At 36.5% G+C, this 18,584-nt stretch overlaps 1 protein-coding gene across 2 annotated transcripts in view; it reads right to left on the bottom strand.

Moving 5' to 3' along the window:
• Positions 1-18,584, bottom strand: part of BANK1 (B cell scaffold protein with ankyrin repeats 1) — a 320,374-nt gene that overhangs the window by 185,276 nt on the left and 116,514 nt on the right. For both annotated transcript variants that reach the window (XM_081597071.1, XM_081597082.1), the window contains exon 6: positions 9,248-9,353. In XM_081597071.1, the coding sequence (XP_081453197.1) occupies positions 9,248-9,353 (106 nt within the window). The remainder of the gene's footprint in view (positions 1-9,247; positions 9,354-18,584) is intronic.

Here is an 18,584-nt window from a genome sequence, read left to right as displayed (position 1 = left end):
GTCCATGGGATTGCAAAGAATTGGACATGACTTCACATTCACATTCATACACGACTACCAGAAAAACCATAGCTTTGACTAGATGGACCTTTTTTGGCAAAGTGATGACTTTGCTTTTTAATAAGCAATCTAGGTTTGTCATAGCTTTCCTTCCACGGAGCAAGAGTCTTTTAATTTCATGGCTGCAGGCACTGCCATTAGTGACTTTGGAGCCCAAGAAAATAAATCTATCACTGCTTCCACTTTTTTCCCTTCAAGGTATAAGTAAAAAAGCCATAACTCACACTAGGGTGTGGCCAAATTGCTTTTAACTTTTTTTCCTGACAATAAATTTTCAGTTTACAGTTGTTTCAATCTTTCAAATGGTAATTTAAGAAGAGCAGAATTAAATGTCTGGTAGAGGAATTTTCCAACAAAAATTCAATTTCATTTGCTTTGGAAATAAAAATAAAGAGATGACCTGGAACCTAGTAAAGAAATCAAGTCACATATTTATTTAGGCTGAGCCATTTCTAACAGTTCAAGATAATCCCTATAAAAGGTAGCCAATAATTAGATTGAAGTTCTCAAACCAAAGCTTTCAAAAGATTAACCTAGCTTCTCAGAATAATAAAATGGGAATATGCCCAGGGTTAGCTTTAAAATTTTTAAAGTAAGATGCATACGCAAACTGGAAGTGCATGCATGTAATCCTCTGTTCTCTTAAATCATTATCTGGAATAGTAAATCTTTATTCCCTCAATGTGTGATGGACAAAACAATGAAGCACATACCAGAGAAGATAAAACGTCAGGGGATCTGATTTCTAATTTCAGCTCAGTCACTAAATCTGTGGTACTTATGAAAGTTCTTTCATTTCCCTGGACCTCTATTTCTTTATTTATAAAATTATAAGTTTGGGGTCAGAATCGTAGGACTTAGGCTATTCTTCTGGGCTAGAGGCCATGCCACGGATGGTTTTAGGGTAATTTTCCCTGGATGCTAATCAGATACCAACTAAGTGGGTAAAGATGATATTTGCAAAGTTGAATAAAGGTAATGATTTCCATTCCTATTCCTTTCATCATAGGGTTTGGAGTCAGATGAAATGTTACTATTTCTATGGATCTATAAGACAGAGCATGAATCTGATTGCTTTGGAGGAGCACATATGCAGCATATGAGGTGTCACTCTTCCTATTCTGCTGAAAGAGTAGACATAACCTATTTAGAATTGCAGGCAAAAAAATAATACTGCCGAGATTACTGTATTTCTAGAATCTTGATACCATAAATTAAGCGCATAAGGGAAATAATGGAATATTAAAGTTTTTTGGTGCAGTTTGTTATCTCTCTAGAGACTTTATTTATATGCATGTGTGATTGTATTTTGTTCCTATGTTCATTTAAAAAATACCTTTTGAAAATTACCAATATGTTTGTTTCTGATTCTGAACAGCAAACGGACCAAGAACCTAGAAAGAAGCCAAGAAAGAGTCTAGAAAGATCCAGGACTTGGAACACTAAGAGTATGGAAACAAGATGGGCTGGGTTGGGATCAAAGGTCTAGTTACTCTATCTCCAGGTCGTGCTTTCCAGGTAGAAAGTTACCCACTGTTCTTTGTATGGGTTTCACACAGAAAGCCAAAGAATGTGTGCTACCAAGTGGTAAATCAACATATCTGACAAATGTGTGAGATTTCGTTAGGAGAATTTGGTATTTTTTGAGGACTTCTTATGGTCTTGAGAACCTGATTTATTCTTTAAAAAAAATTAAATAATTTTGATAATAAAAGTGAATTAAGGCAGGGAAGTAATCTTGGAAATTTTTCTGGGCAATAAAGGGGCTGGTTAGAGCTCTGGGAGTATCGTCATATGTAGTGGATGGGCAGAATATAAATTAAATGTGAGAATGATTAGGGAAGCATCTACATATAGGATGGCTGGAAAGAAGGGTAAAATATTTTAGAGAAACCTGCTAGGAAACTTTTTCAGGAGGAAGGAGGAATAACTGATGGCCTGAATGAATTAGAGACGTGGCAGTAAAAATGCACAAGGACTGAGATATCAGACACTCAAAAGAAAAGGCTGTTCAGGCTCCAAAGGAAAGAGTTGGATTTAAGATAACATTCAGGTTTATAGCTACAAACTTATGAGGTAGAAGAGAAGGGGTATTCATTAGAGAAGGTAACATTTCATTGTCATGGAGAAGCCTAATTATATGGCATTAAAGTATATTAGATATATGTGTCTTTGAATGGAGCATATTGGTTATAAACTTAGCTCCTGTATCACTAAACATTAATAATCACCACAAAACAGTTTTTTTTTTTTTTTTGTGGAAGAGGAAGTATTCTGAAATAGGGTCCCAGAGTTTCTTTTGCCATTTAGGGTGACAAATTCACAGATCTAGGGACTAGGATGTGAATATCTTTGTTGTTGTTGTTGTTTAGTCACTAAGTCATGTCCAACTCTTTGTGACCCCATGAACTGTAGCCCATCAGGCTCCTCTGTCCATGGGATTTCCTAGGCAAGAATAATGGAGTGGGTTTCCATTTTCTTCTCCAGTGAATGCCATTAGGAGGCAATTATTTCGCTTACTATACTAAACAAATGGTGTTAAATCAAAAGGCACTCTCATGAAACAAGAAAGTGGTAATAATTCTACAATTCAAAATGTCTTAACACTCTCAGCAGTATCTATTTTTTCTTGACCAAGAGTTAATATTACACATTTGACACAAATGATAGCTGTTACCACACTACCAACACATTCTTATTGTCTAAACCAGGATAGGATATTCTGAGAAATTTTTCTATCAACTGGATACAGTTGCTTTGCAAATCTACCGACCAAGATTTTTCAAACAGGTTGTTGGGGGATCCCTAAATGTGTGTGGGTAAACTACAGTCTTTTAGAGCTGCTGACCTCTGAACAGTAAAAGGATGGTGAGTGTGATGGTTAATTTTATGAGTCAACTGTCTTGGTTACCGTGGGCAGTCTTGAGGTTACTGTGAAAGTATTTTTTAGGTGTGATTAATATTTACATAAAAGACTTTAAAGCAGATTACTCTCCATATTGTGGGCACATCTCACCCAATCAGTTGAAGGCCCTAGGAGAAAAGACTGAGGTTTACCAAAGAGGAAGGAATTCAGTTTCCAGACTGCCTTCAGACTCAAGGCTGTAACATCAACTTCTGCTGGAAGGTTCAGCTTGTTGGCCTGCCCTGCCGATTTCAGAATTGCTAGCCTCACAATCTCGTGAGTCAGTTCCCTAAAGTAAACCTTCTACTGTCTCTCTCTTAGTACGTACCCTTGATCTTGTTTCTCTGGAGAATCCTAACTCAATGAGGGAAATGACTGAGGTGGTTCTGGTAAACTATAACAAGACATAAAAAACAAGTTCTAAACATGGTGAATATTCACACCTGCAGTAACACTAAAAAGATATTCTGTAACTATTTGGTAAAGGCAAAACCCAGAGAGCAAAGGAGTCCCTTAATGAAGACTGTTTCCAGATAGGTTAGTAGTTGGGCGGTCTGGGGGATTTCTGGACCTGTCAAGCATTTCAGAGGATAGAAACTCTAGGTTTGAAAATTATCATTGTACAACAGCTGCAAAAGTAACAGGGAGTTCCTTAAGGATTAACTTATTCAATCTATAATTAAAAAAAGAAAGAAAAAAACCCCTTTCTGCTGTGTGTGTGTGTATGTGTGTAATCAAGGCTAACCCATGTGTGCATTTTTCTTAATAAAACGAGTGAATATTACAGAGACTATTTCTTATTACCAGTTACTAATGGATAGTATTTATGTTTTTCCCTAGCCCTGTGATAAACTTACAGATTTAAACGTATTACATTTGACCCTGAAAAAACCTACATTTTTTGTGTGTCAGCTCAGAGATGATGAACATATGTGTCTCAATCATTTGAGCACAGATAGTTCAGGAGAAGGGAATGGCAATCCACTCCAGTATTCTTGCCTTGTAAATTCCCTTGACAGAGGAGCCAGGAGGGCTACAGTCCACGGGGTCGCAAAGAGTCGGACATGACTGAGCATGAGTCACCATATAGTTCAGTGCAGCACATTCAGAAGGCTCATATGACAATTTTTCATTCTGTTAATGGCAGATGCCATAGATAAGAGGTAGAAGATGAAAGAAAACAGAGGCAAAGAAAAGAAAGTGATATTCTAAATAGCTGCCTTGTTTGCGGGCTAAGTTGCTTTAGTCATGTCCAACTCTGTGTGACCCTATGGACTGCAGCTTGCCAAGCTTCTCTGTCCATGGGATTCTCCAGGTAAGAATACTGGAGTGGGTTGCCATGCTCTCCTCCAGGGGACCTCCCAAACCCAGGGATCGAACCCACATCTCTTATGTCTCCCTGCATTGATAGGCGGTTTCTTTACCACTGGCACCACTGGGAAGCCAGATAAGCTGCCTTATATTCCTATAAACAAGGGCTCTTTATTTTTGCAGTTCAAATAATACTAGCCTGATACCTAATGCTTGCTGCTGCTGCTGCTGCTAAGTTGCTTCAGTCGTGTCCGACTCTGTGTGACCCCATAGACAGCAGCCGACTAGGCTCCTCTGTCCCTGGGATTCTCCAGGCAAGAATACTGGAGTGGGTTGCCATTTCCTTCTCCAGTGTATGAAAGTGAAAAGTGAAAGTGAAGTTGCTCAGTCGTGTCCGACTCTTCAGGACCCCATGGACTGTAGCCTACCAGGCTCCTCCATCCATGGGATTTTCCAGGCAAGAGTACCTAATGCTTCCCAGAGTTTTATTGATTTTAACCTATGGTTAGCTTCATTGTCATCAACAAATTAACACAGTAAATATTTACTGAGTACTAGAGACTCTTTCAGGCACTAGGAATAAATTCATGAACAAAATGGACAGGGCCTCTTCCTAAAGGACAGCATTTGCCCTCAGAGGCAAAAGTGGTGATTTGAAGAAAAAATGTTCTATGAAACAAAAATCACTATGTTTGGGGGATTGCAAAAAATACCATAAAGAGTATCTGAGATAGTTTCAAACTTGTCTTTATAAATTATTAATTAAAGCCATAAATTTAAATAATTCAGCACAAATAATTCATAACCTTTCCTCTTCAGTAAGGTCATCTGCCTGAGAAGCTAACTCCAACTGTCGCTCTTTCTCTGGGGCTCCTGTGCCTCAGAGAGCCACAGCTTGTCACAGTGGATAGGGAGGCAGTGGCCGAGGAGTAGTTAATAACCTGTGCAGGCTGACTGGATTCACCCCAGCCCTGCCACCATTTGAGCAAATGATAGAAACTCTCAATGCCTCATCTGTAAATCAGGTTTGAAAATAGTACCTGCCATGGATTTGTTGAGAGGAATTAAATTATATAAAGTAAGAGAGGTTCTTAGAATTATTCTTAACGCAGAGTACATAATATGCAAGCATTAGCTCTTATTAGTAGAGAAAAACACAGTATATTAGTGATACTAATTTTTGTGATTTTATTTTCTCTTCCTTTTTCTTGGGTGAACTCTGAGTGTATGGGTTTTATTTATTTATCTCACATTCTTCTATTTTCCCTCAGCATCTAGAAGAGTACCTAGTATAAAGCAGAGTGTGTTAAACTTCTAAGAATTCATGAGAGTTTATTTTTGTTTTTAGTAATGATACACAAAAGATAGTCATGTATGGATGTGAGAGCTGGACCATAAAGAAGGCTGAGTGCCTAACAATTGATGCTTTTGAACTGTGGTGCTGGAGAAGACTCTTGAGACTCTTGCTCCTTGGACAGCAAGGAGATCAAACCAGTCAATCCTAAAGGAAATAAATCAATCCTGAACACTCATTAGAGGACTGATGCTGAAGCTGAAGTGCCAATACTTGGACTACCTTATGCAAACTGTCCACTCGTTGGAAAATATCCTTATGCTGGGAAAGATTGAGGGAAGGAGGAGAAGCAGGCAACAGAGGATGAGATAGGTGGATGGTATCATCAACTCAATAGACATGAGTCTGAGCAAACTGCGAGAGATAGTGAAGAACAGTGAAGCCTGGAGTCCTGCAGTCCACGGTGTTGCAGAGTTGGACACAACTGAGTGAACAACAACAACAAAATCTTCAGCTCATGAAATTTACTTCAGAATATGCGAAAGATATCCTTGGGAGGATATATGAAAAAATCTATACTTGGAGGCTGTGTTATCAAAAAAATGAACTGGAAGAAGCTATAATATTACAGGCAATTTACATGCCAAAACTCCAGTTTACTCAGTCACTACAAGTTTCGATCATGTGTTATGTGTAAATCTGTTCCTAATTTCCTGTTTTTATTTTAGCAGTGATGCATGTGCAACTACTTTGAAGTGTTTACATGACTACAATTATTTTCTTATCACCTTTACTTCTCATGTCAGAATGAGGAATAATCTTCCCAATTTCTTTTCTTTTGCATTGATTTCTTCATTGCCCCTATATTCTATTCAGGTGATTTAAAATGAAAACTACAGAGGTATACACAACTTCATGCACTGTGAAATTCATATTTGGGGAAAACACTTAAAAATATTTTTTGCAAAATACCTTTGATGTTGCTTCTTTTTTTTCCTAATTTTCTTTTCAGGGAGTAAGATTAGCAATTTCTCATTTGTGAAAACATTTCTTTCTATGTAGAACTATGCTACATATATCTCTAGTGGTGTTTCTATAGAAGTTCTTCAACAACATATCATTAATTCCATTCCATGTATAAAAGGCTTCTCAAATCTTATCATCCTTTCACCCTGAACATTAAGAAAATGTAGGTGCAAGGTCTTAAAGATCAGATATTTTGAAGGTGACACTGAGTCAAGATTATAGGGCCAACGAGGCAAGCAAAACATAAGTTCAGCCATATTCATGTCTATGTTGCATATTTTATTATGTAATTTGTATTATGTTATGTTGTACTTCCACTAGGAATTAGAGCCTAGTGTTATGTTTGCTTCTGTTATAGGTTTAATAGCTCTGCCACCTAGCAATAACCAATAACATGGTTTTTGAATGAATTACCTAGATTATATTGAAGTATCCATTTTTAGCTTCTTTTCAAAAGTGCAATCGTTTCATAAAAATATTTTTCCAAATACAAAATAATCATTGCAGTCTAATAATGGCTCACATTTTTCATATGCTATTAACTTTCTAATTAATAAATTATAAAGTTTAATAAAGAGAGTAATATTTTCTCGGTGTCAAAGATCAATATGAAGATGAATTATATGGCAGGTCCGCAATATTGATACAGTGAAACAATTGAGAACTGATGAACTTGGATGCCCACTGGAATTACCTGGAAAACTTGAAAAAGTACTGATAGCTGGAATCCACTCAGATTCTTTATTAATTTGGGGGTGTGGCTTGGGCATAGGATGTTCTGAAGGCTTTGTAGCTAATTACAATATGTGCCAAGCTTCAGAACCACTGCTCTAAACCTTTGATACTCAAGGTCTGAGAACTAGCAACATCAGTTTTACCTGGAAGTTTGTTTAAAAAGCAGAAGCTTAACTATTCCCCATACCTATTGAATCAGATCCACATTATCAGGGCTTCAATTTAAACTATAAAGAATCCTTTTCCTAAAAAAAAATAAAGGACCAAGTCTATTCCATCCTTTCCAACTCTAAAATTCATATCCTTCAACATGAATGAGACCCTAAGAAGCACTTTCAAACTTACCTAGAATTGTTTATCTATAAATGAGAGACCAAAGCCATCCTATCCTCTCCAACTCCACAATTCTCATTTCACAAACTTAAATATAATGCTTAGGGAATTTGTAAAAATTGTGTCATCATGTCATCTTCATACCTTTACATACACTTTCTTTTCCTTAGAATTCCTGTTTTCTTTCTCTTTTCTCATTGAGACACATCATTTAAGATCTAGGTAAAATCCTACTTCCTTTAGGAAACACATCTTGAAAAATAATATAGCTTTTCTCTAAAATTCTATTGCCAATATAATCAATTTCATGAAGCGTAGCACATTTTTTCCTTTCTATGATTACATACATAATATCTTGTTTTCCCAGTTAAACGATGAGTATCTTAAGTAAGGGATCATGTCATGTTCCTTTTCTATCCCAACGTAATGTCTAACTTTTGTAAGTGAACTGTATATTGTTAAAATGTATGTGGGAAATAAAAATAAGTGTGCACTACTCTCACAAAAGCAGAGTACCATTATTCAAAGGCAGCCTACTACTGCCCTTTCCCCACAGTGTGACCTTACCACACATGATGCACGTTCTAGAACATCTGGGTGAATCATAATCAGTTGTGTCTTAAGGCTCCTACTCTTTTCTTCCTGCTTCCCTCAGGCCTGACAGCCTGATGATAAAACTATTTCAAACAGCACAGAAACTCTACCAAAGAAAACCTCTGCTCATCAGCCCTACAGTATACCTATAGGAGACCTCTCATATCCTGTAGCCATACCTGTCTTACTCACCATTACATCTCCATCATTGTGTTTGGCACATACTGAGCATAAAACTGTATTAGAAACAGTGTGTCAACCAAAGCACAGGAATAAGCAATAAACAATGCATGCTACTGAGCTTGTGATAACATTTAGAAGTAGTTTTTTATTATAGTAGCTCCTATATATATTTTCCTTTATATATATGTACATGTATATTTCTATGATAAAAATAATATGAAGTCATTGTAGAAAACACAGATTTAGCAAAATGAAAAAATGTAATCCATGAAAGAGCAGAACCCATGCATAACTGTTAGCAGATGCATATCTGTCCAGACTATTGTGTATATATACATATATATATGGGTGTGTACGTTTATATATATATACACACAAACATACGTTATTAAACATATGTACCTCTTAAAATAGGCTCACACTCTATCTCCTGCCATATATCCTACTTTTATTTAATTAAGTATAAGTCAAAGCATCACTCCAGTCAGCAAATCAGTTTATAATAAAATTTGTTTATGATGGTTGCATTAACATATGTACCAAAATTTATTTGACCAATTACCTATGTTTAAAGGACTGAGTTATTTCCATTTTTGGTTATTATAAATAATGCTATGATGAACAATTTTCCTCATTCATTATCCAAATATTTCCTTAGAATAAAAACCAGCTCTCTCATGAGGGGATGGGAGTTTTTGAAAACATTTCATCAGCAAGTCTATATTCTTTGCTATAATATTTATTAAGCAGTTAAACACTGTGAAATGTGACAAAAAGAATAATTGATGCAGTTGGAAAATACTCACATTCTTTTTGAGGGCAGATTTCAGTTTGGAGTGATTGGAATTCATAGTATGGTATCTCATGTTTGAATGTGGATGCGAGAATATCATCAAGTTCGTCAATGTCACTCTGTTTTCAAATGAAAAGGAGATGTTTTGTTAGTTTAATTATTTACAAATAAACTTATCTTAGTGCAATATAATAAAAATTATTGACTGGAATAAATACTGGGTAACCTTTAATAATACTTACAATTTTTAAAAAATAATACAAAATATTAGGGATTTGGAAAAAAGCCAGTTATTAGAATAATAGAAAAATGAATGCAAGAAATAAGGCTTTGCTTTTGGTTGGGCTTCCTTTGTGACTCAGCTGGTAAAGAATCTTCCTGCAATGTGGGAGATCTGGGTTTGACCCCTGGATTGGGAAGATTCCCTGGAGAAGGGAAAAGCTACCCACTCCAGTATTCTGGCCTGGAGAATTCCATGGGCTGTATAGTCCATGGGGTCACAGAAAGTTGGGCATGACTGAGTGATTTTCACTCATTCACTTTACATGAGCTAATTTACTTGAATACTAATTTTAGAAGAGCTTTATAGGAAGTCAATGATAACACTGAAATTTGTTTCAATAATAAATTCTGTTAAAATATATGTTTCATTTTAATGAGATAAAATGATGAATCTGATGCTTCAATTTAAGGGTCAGAAATGAAACAGTCTTTGTCTGTGTCAAAGTGAGGGTGAATATTCATCTTGACCTATTTTTTCCCCTGTAGATATAAAATAATTATATATCAACTTTATTTCCATGATCTGAACATTTTGGGAGGAGCTATTGGTCTAGTACTACCAACGACATAACCGACTGCAAAGGCTACCATTCTTTTAAACTGTGTTTTGTGAAGCAATGGCTGGGATTAAATTGACTTGTGACCTAGATGATTAAAGCTAAGAAAGTAGGCCAATGAACAAAAGCCATGGGGTGGAGAGAGGATTATGGAACAAAAATATCTACTAAAGACTTTTGAAATGATTTCCAAGTAAATTAGATAGACTACCAATATGAAGTCACAGAAATTAAATGATTGGGTTGAAAAAAATGATGTTACTATCTTTCTTCGTTTTTCAATAGTTTGGATACCTCAAATAATAAAGTGGTTCAAGCCTTTTTGTATTTTCTAAAAGTCTTGTTTAGAAGTGAAGAGAAAGGATGAAACCTATACCTATGTAACACAAAGCAAAATAAAAGTGTTAGGGGTTCAGTATTGTCTGACTCTGCGACCCCATGGACTATAGCCCACCAGGCTCCTCTGTCTATGGGATTTCACAGGCAAGAATACTGGAGTGGATTGCCATTTCTTCCTCCAGGGGATCTTCCTGTCCCAGGGATCAAACTTGCATCTCCCGCATTGGTAGGCATTTTTGTTGTTGTTGTTGTTGTTTTACCATTTAGCCACTTGCGAAGCCCATATCTAACTACAAAGGTGGTTAAAAATACAAAAATCTAGACTTCTCATCTTTAATAGCAGACAAGAGGCAAGGAAAAAGGTTTTAAAATATTGATGTTGAATGAAGAAACCTCTATGGTTGACTACAGAATACTAAGTTATTTTTTAAAATCTGGTAGAGAAATACAGTAGTAGTAAAGAATCTTAATTAACAAGAGAAATGATTTCAGTGAAATAATCATTGGAAGGCTTTGAAATGTTCAAAATAGGAGACAAAATAAATCATATGCAGCATTTTACATTCAGGTATCTAAAAGGAAAGTCAATGGTTGAACTAAAAACATCTTGTTTTTCTTATAACAAATTTCTATGTTTCCTTAAGTTTCTCTAGTAAAAGAAAATAAGAATTACTTCGTTTATTCCATTGTTCATAATGTGTGCTATGAAAGCCAGCCAAAATAGACATTTAAAGGAAAATTTGATACATAGTTTACATATCTTAAACAAAATTTCCTCCTACAGCTTGTAAAGAGAATGATAGAAAACAGAACAAATATTTTCTGGTTATAAAAAGGCTTTTGCTTTTTATTTTATGAGTATTCAACTTCAAGTACTTAATGTAAAAGAATAAACTAGTAAATTGGGCTAAGATAAAAAAGATATTTTCCTTTGTCAAATTAATTTTTCTAAGTTTTAAGTGAGTCAGTTCTAAGAATTTTAACATGTCATGACCACATATGCAAAAATAAATGTTAAGAGTATAAGACAATGCAATCTAACACTTCCTTCAAATAGTTTGTATTTACTATTGATTAGGTATTCATGTGGCTGTGGAATATCTTTAAATAACTTGAAAGCAATTATACCAAGAAGAAAATATATTTTGAGATCTGAGAAACCTCTGTTGAAATGCCTGCTTCAGGATTCATTAATTGTGGGCCTTAATAATACTTACCCAACAGAATTACTTAGGAGTTTAAATAAATATTTTGATGTGAGCCCTCAGATATAACACATGAAATAAAATCACTGTGATTTAGAAAAGTGCATATCTATTCATGAGGATAGTTCACTCCCTAAACTAGCCTTTGCACTGACTGAACAAAATAAGTGCAAAGGCTAGTTTGGGGAAAGAAGTCTGAACAAATAATTTAGTTTCTCTTTTTCAATTAAGTAACACTTATCTTTAAAATTAGTTAGAATGTAGGTTTTATACTGTAATACATGGATCTAAAACATCAGAGGCTAAAGCAAGACAGAAGCCCATTTCTCTTTAACATAAACATCTGGCATGAGGCAGTCTGGGGCTGCTGTCCTGGCTCCTTGATTATGGGATCCAGGCTCTATTTTGTTTCACTGCTGCATATCATTTTCATAGTTTTGGATGGTTCACAAATCATTCCCTTGTTAGCACTGCAGTCAATCACAGAAAAAAGTGAGTAATGGGGACAGCATGACTGCATCCTTCTTTTAAGAACATGATCAGAAATTTGTACAAATCACTTCCACTGACATGCCATTGACCATTAATTAGTTATATGACTACACCTAGCTGCAAGGGAGTCAGTAAGTGTAATAATTACCTGGGTGGTCATGTGCCAGTTATATTACCATACAAGAAAGAAAAAGAAATATTAGTGAACAATTAGTGGTTTCTGTCATCTCCATCAGTCATGAAAAATGTATAAACATCATTATTATGTGAAGGAAATCTGATAAAAGTTAAAAAAAACAATACTCTTCTAGACTACTGATTGAATCTTGACTGTGCTGAATTTTTTGACTTGACCCCTCCCTCACATAAGGTCAAAAAAGTCTCAAAACTTTAATTTGATCAAACTTGAACAGACTTAACATATTTAATGAAATTAATGATGAAACAAAAAAGAAATGAAATAACAAAGTTTTTCTATGGCAGGCATCTGGTAGAGTAATCATAAGAACCATGTCTTTTCTCACCCTTACATCCCTTTAGCAATCATTCTGTAACACCTTACTGTTAAATATGGGCTTCCCAGGTGGTGTTATCAGTAAAGAGCCCACCTGCCAGTGCAAGAGATGTTAGAGATGTGGGTTTAATCCCTGGGTTGGGAAGATTCCTTGGAGGAGGGCATGGCAACCCATTTCAGTATTCTTGCCTGGAGAATCCCATGGACAAAGGAGCCTGGTGGACTACAGTCCACAGGGTTGCAAAGATTCAGACACAATTGAAACGACCTAGCATGCAGATACATGCACTGTTACATATGAAACAAAATAAGGGTGTTTTTAAAAATTTATTTAGTTTTTTTTTTTGTGTGTGTGTGTGTGTTTTTTTTATAAATTTATTTATTTCTGGACCCTAAAAATTTATTTAGTTTTTAATTGAATAATTGCTTTACAGAATTTTGTTGTTTTCTGTCAAACATCAATATGAATCAGCCATAGGTATACATATGTCCACTCCTTCTTGACATTTTTTTACAATGTTTTGCTGTTTTCTGCCATACAACAATGGAAATCAGTCATAATTACAGGTATATCCCCTCCCACTTGAGCATCCCTCCCTTCCCCACGTCCCACCCCTCTAGGTCATCACAGAGCACCAGACAGCTCCCTGTGTTATACAGCAACTTCTCACTAACAGTCCATTTTACACATAATACTGTAAATATATTGATGCTACTTTCTCCATTCGTCCCACTCCTTCCCTCCCCCACTGTGTCCACTAGTCCATTCTTTACATCTGTGTCTCCATTCCTTCCTTGCAAATAGGTTCATCAGTATCATTTTTCTACATTTCATATATATGTGTTAATATACTATAATTGTTTTTCTGTTTCTGTCGTTCTTCACTCTGTACATCAGGACCTATGTTCATCCACCTCGCTAGAATGGTCATATAACTAATTCATTCTTTTCTATGACTGAGTAATATACCATTTTATATATGTACCACATCTTCTTTATCATCTGTCAATGAATATCTAGGTTGCTTCCACACCCTGGCTATTGTAAATAATGCTGCAATGAACACTGGGGTACATGTGTCTTTTATAATTGTGATTTTCTTAGGATATATGCCCAGTAGTAGGGTTGCTGGGTCATATGGTAGATTTATTCCTAGTTTTTTAAAGAATCTCCATACTGTTCTCCATAATGGCTATTTCAGTTTATATTCCCACTAACAGTGTAGAAGGGTTCCCTGTTCTCCACATCCTCTTCAGCATTTATTATTTGTAGGTTTTTTGATGATGGCCATTCTGATTGCTGTGAGGTGATACCTCATTGTAGTTTTGATTTGCATTTCTCTATTAATGAGTGATGTTGAGCATCTTTTCATGTGTTTATTGGTCATTTGTATATATTCTTAGGAGAAATATCTGTTTAGGCATTCTGCCTACTTTTTGATTGGGCTGCTTGTTTTCCTAATACTGAGCTGTATCAGATGCTTATATATTCTGGACATTAATTCTGTGTCAGTTGTTTTGTTTGCAGTTATTTACTCCCATTCTGAGGGAAGCTTTAAAACAAATATTGCGTTAGACCATTCAAAGAAATGTCTTTCAAAAAAGCTTTATCAAAATGAGGCCATGATTTCTTGAAAAGTTTTGGGAATTATTCTCTTCAGTTGTTGTAGATGGTAGCTTCCAAGTCAAACAATAGAATTAGTCTCATCATTTTATATTCATTTGATTTTTTCCTTTGTTGTCCTTCTTTTTTTTTTGCCCTGCTCTTTCAACTTCAGACAAAAGCAGCACTGCCTTAGCCAAAAGCCCCATAACCTTCTCAAAATGGCCTGTGTCTGTGCTATCAGGAAGCCAGGACCTCTGATTGATGGATCACATGAGGTTGGGTGGGAAATTTAATGTATATTCTTTTACCCAACAAAATACACATTGAGCAGCCATGTACCTGGCAGTGTACTTGATTTTGGATATGAAACAGGGAACAAGATAGATAGCATCCCCACCTTTATTGACTTTGGAGTTTAATGAGAGACAGATAATGAATGATAATTTAAGAAATATCACACCCAGAAATGTCAAATTACAGTATTAGAAAGAGATACACAGGGCGATGTATGGAACAAGGAAGGCTCCACTGAGGAAGAGGTGCTGGATTAAAAAATGGAGTTAGAATTAACTAGACGAAGATACTGATTGGAGAGGGTGATAGAGAGAGGGTTTCAGTTACACAGGAGCACATATAAAGGCCCTGTGGTAGAAGATTAGGAACTAAAAGTAAAGCAGACCAGAGTTCCTGGAAAGCAGAAGCAGAGGATTAAGATGGGACCTAATTGAACTTAAAAACTTTTGCACAGCAAAGGAAACTACTAACAAGATTAAAGATAATCCTCAGAATGGGAGAAAATAATAGCAAATGAAACAACTGACAAAAGATTAATCTCCAAAATCCACAAGCAGCTCATTCAGCTCCATACCAGAAAAACAAACAATGCAATCAAAAAGTGGGCAGAAGACCTAAACAGACATTTCCCCAAAGAAGATATACAGATGACTAACAAACACATGAAAAGATGTTCAACATCCCTCATTATTAGAGAAACGTAAATCAAAACTACAATGAGGTATTATCTCACACCAGTCAGAATGGCCATCGTCAAAAAATCTACAACAATACATGCTGGAGAGGGTGTGGAGAAAAGGAAATCCTCCTGCACTGTTGGGGGGAATGTAATTTATACAGCCACTATGGAAGACAATATGGAGATTACTTAAAAAACTAGGAATAAAACTACTATATGACCCAGCAACCCCACTACTGGGCATATACCCTGAGGAAACCAAAATTGAAAAAGACACATGTACTCCGATGTCCATTGCAGCACTATTTACAATTGCCAGGACATGAAGCAACCTAGATGTTCATCGACAGATGAATGGATAAAAAAGTTGTGGTACATATACACAATGGAATATTATTCAGCCATAAAAAGAAACACATTTGATTCAGTTCTAATGAGGTGGATGAACCTAGCGCGTGTTATACAGAGTGAAGTAAGTCAGAAAGAGAAAGACAAATATCTCATATTAACACATATATACAGAATTTAGAAAGATGGTTCTGATAAACCTATCTGCAGGGTGTCAGTGGAGACACAGACATAGAGAACAGACTTATGGACACAAAGAGAGAAGGAGATGGTGGGAGAAACTGAGAGAGCAGCACTGCAGCATATACATTACCATATGTAAAATTAGATAGCTAGTGGAAATTTACTATATGACACAGGGAGCTCAAATCTAGTGCTCTGTGACAACTTAGAGGGGTAGGGGGTTCAAGGGGGAGGGGACATACATATACCTATGGCTGATTAATGCTGATATATGGCAGAAACCAACACAATATTGTAAAGCAATTATCCTCCAACTGAAAAAAAATTATTTTATTAAAATGATTAAGGTGGAAGGTGAGAGGGGACAGTGACATCAAGGCCATATTTTTCATGCTAAAGATTTTTTTAATCCATTTAACAACTGGAATCTGTTGAAGTATTTGAGCAAGAGAATTGTATGCTGACATCATTCTTTTTAAAATAACCTCAGACTGGGACTTGAGATGAGTAGGGTGTGTGCAAAACCTACAGTTGGAAACCAGTTAGGAGATTAGTCTAGCAGTGTAGGCAAGAGGAAAAGGTCCACTAAAGTGTCAGAACTAGAGAGATGTGGAGAGAAGTGAGCAATGTTTAGTTAGTAAAACTGATATGGCTTAATAATGGATTGAATTTGTAGGGTGAGGGAGTGCAAGGTATGAGGAGACTCCTGTGTTTCTGGCTTTTAAACTAGATTGACCATGATGCATTTCATGAGTTACAAAACAGTGAGAGACAGGCTTAAAGGAAAACCCAGTTGGTGTATATCTCATAAGTCAATGAGATAAACTGTAGAGGAAATATCCATCAAAAAATAAAAGTGTGTAAGAATCAAAACCAGATAGATTTAAAATTTTATTTTATAAATCTACAATGAAGAGATTGCAAAGGATATCGAGAATGACAGGCAGAGGAGGAAGAAACTAGGAACACATGTCTTCCTGGAAGTTAAGGGAAAAAATTAAATCAAGACAGTAAGTTTGTTCAATGGTGTTAATTGCTGCTGAAAAGTCGAGTTACATTAAATTTAAAAATGTTCATCAGATTTATTGGGAGGGACTTGTGCATAACTGATGTATATTTGTTTGTGTGTTGATACTTAATAAGGTTGATGAAACTAAATGGCTGATATCTGAAAAATAATAAGTTCTTAGAAGTTTAATTTTCCTTATCAAAGATTTATTTTTCTTAATTTCCTATGTTTTGATACAGTTTAATGTAGAAGCATATTTCATGAATGCTAAACACAGAAGAACTGCACAAAAAAGGTCTTCACGACCCAGATAATCACGATGGTATGATCACTCACCTAGAGCCAGACATCCTGGAATGTGAAGTCAAGTGGGCCTTAGAAAGCATCACTACGAACAAAGCTAGTGGAGGTGATGGAATTCCAGTTGAGCTATTTCAAATCCTCAAAGATGATGCTGTGCAAGTGCTGCACTCAATATGCCAGCAAATTTGGAAAACTCAGCAGTGGCCACAGGACTGGAAAAGATCAGTTTTCAGTCCAATCCCAAAGAAAGGCAATGCCAAAGAATGTCCAAACTACCGCACAATTGCACTCTTCTCACACGCTAGTAAAGTAATGCTCAAAATTCTCCAAGCCAGGCTTCAGCAATACGTGAACCATGAACTTCCAGATGTTCAAGATGGTTTTAGAAAAGGCAGAGGAACCAGAGATCAAATTGTCAACATCCACTGGATCAGCAAAAAAGCAAGAGAGTTCCATAAAAACATCTATTTCTGCTTTATTGACTATGCCAAAGCCTATGACTGTGTGGATCACAATAAACTGGAATATTCTGAAAGAGATGGGAATACCAGACCATCTGACCTGCCTCGTGAGAAACCTGTATGCAGGTCAGGAAGCAACAGTTAGAACTGGACATGGAACAACAGACTGGTTCCAAATAGGAAAAGGAGTACGTCAAGGCTGTATATTGTCACCCTGCTTATTTAACTTACATGCAGAGTACATCATGAGAAACGCTGGGCTGGAAGAAGCACAAGCTGGAATCAAGGTTGCCGGGAGAAATATCAATAACCTCAGATATGCAGGTGACACCACCCTTATGGCAGAAAGTGAAGAGGAACTAAAGAGCCTCTTGATGAAAGTGAAAGAGGAGAGTGAAAAAGTTGGCTTAAAGCTCAACATTCAGAAAACTAAGATCATGGCATCTGGTCCCATCACTTCGTGGGAAATAGATGGGGAAACAGTGGAAACAGTTGCTGACTTTATTTTTCTGGGCTCCAAAATCACTGCTGATGGTGATTGCAGCCATGAAATTAAAAGACTCTTACTCCTTGGAAGGAAAGTTATGACCAACTTAAATAGTATATTAAAAAGCAGAAACATTGCTTGCCAACAAAGGTCCGTCTAGTCAAGGCTATGGTTTTTCCAGTAGTCATGTATGGGTGTGAGAGTTGGACTGTGAAGAAAGCTGAGCGCCGAAGAATTGATGCTTTTGAATTGTGGTGCTGGAGAAGACTCTTGAGAGTCCCTTGGACTGCAAGAAGATCCAACCAGCCCATCCTAAAGGAGATCAGTCCTGGGTGTTCATTGGAAGGACTGATGTTGAAGCTGAAACTCCAATACTTTGGTCACCTCATGCGAAGAGCTGACTCAATGGAAAAGACCGTGATGCTGGGAAGGATTGGGGGCAGGAGGAGAAGGGGACGACAGAGGATGAGATGGCTGGATCGCATCACTGACTCAGTGGACATGAGTTTGGGTAAACTCTGGAAATTGGTGATGGACAGGGAGGCCTGGCGTGCTGTGGTTCATGGGGTTGCAAAGAGTCGGACACGACTG

This window comes from Giraffa tippelskirchi, chromosome 1 (genome assembly GCF_054371585.1).
Source record: "Giraffa tippelskirchi isolate mGirTip1 chromosome 1, T2T-mGirTip1v1.2.pri, whole genome shotgun sequence".
Classification (NCBI taxonomy): domain Eukaryota; kingdom Metazoa; phylum Chordata; class Mammalia; order Artiodactyla; family Giraffidae; genus Giraffa; species Giraffa tippelskirchi.
Note: the sequence above shows the minus strand (reverse complement) of the source record. Positions and strands in the feature narration are given on the sequence as shown.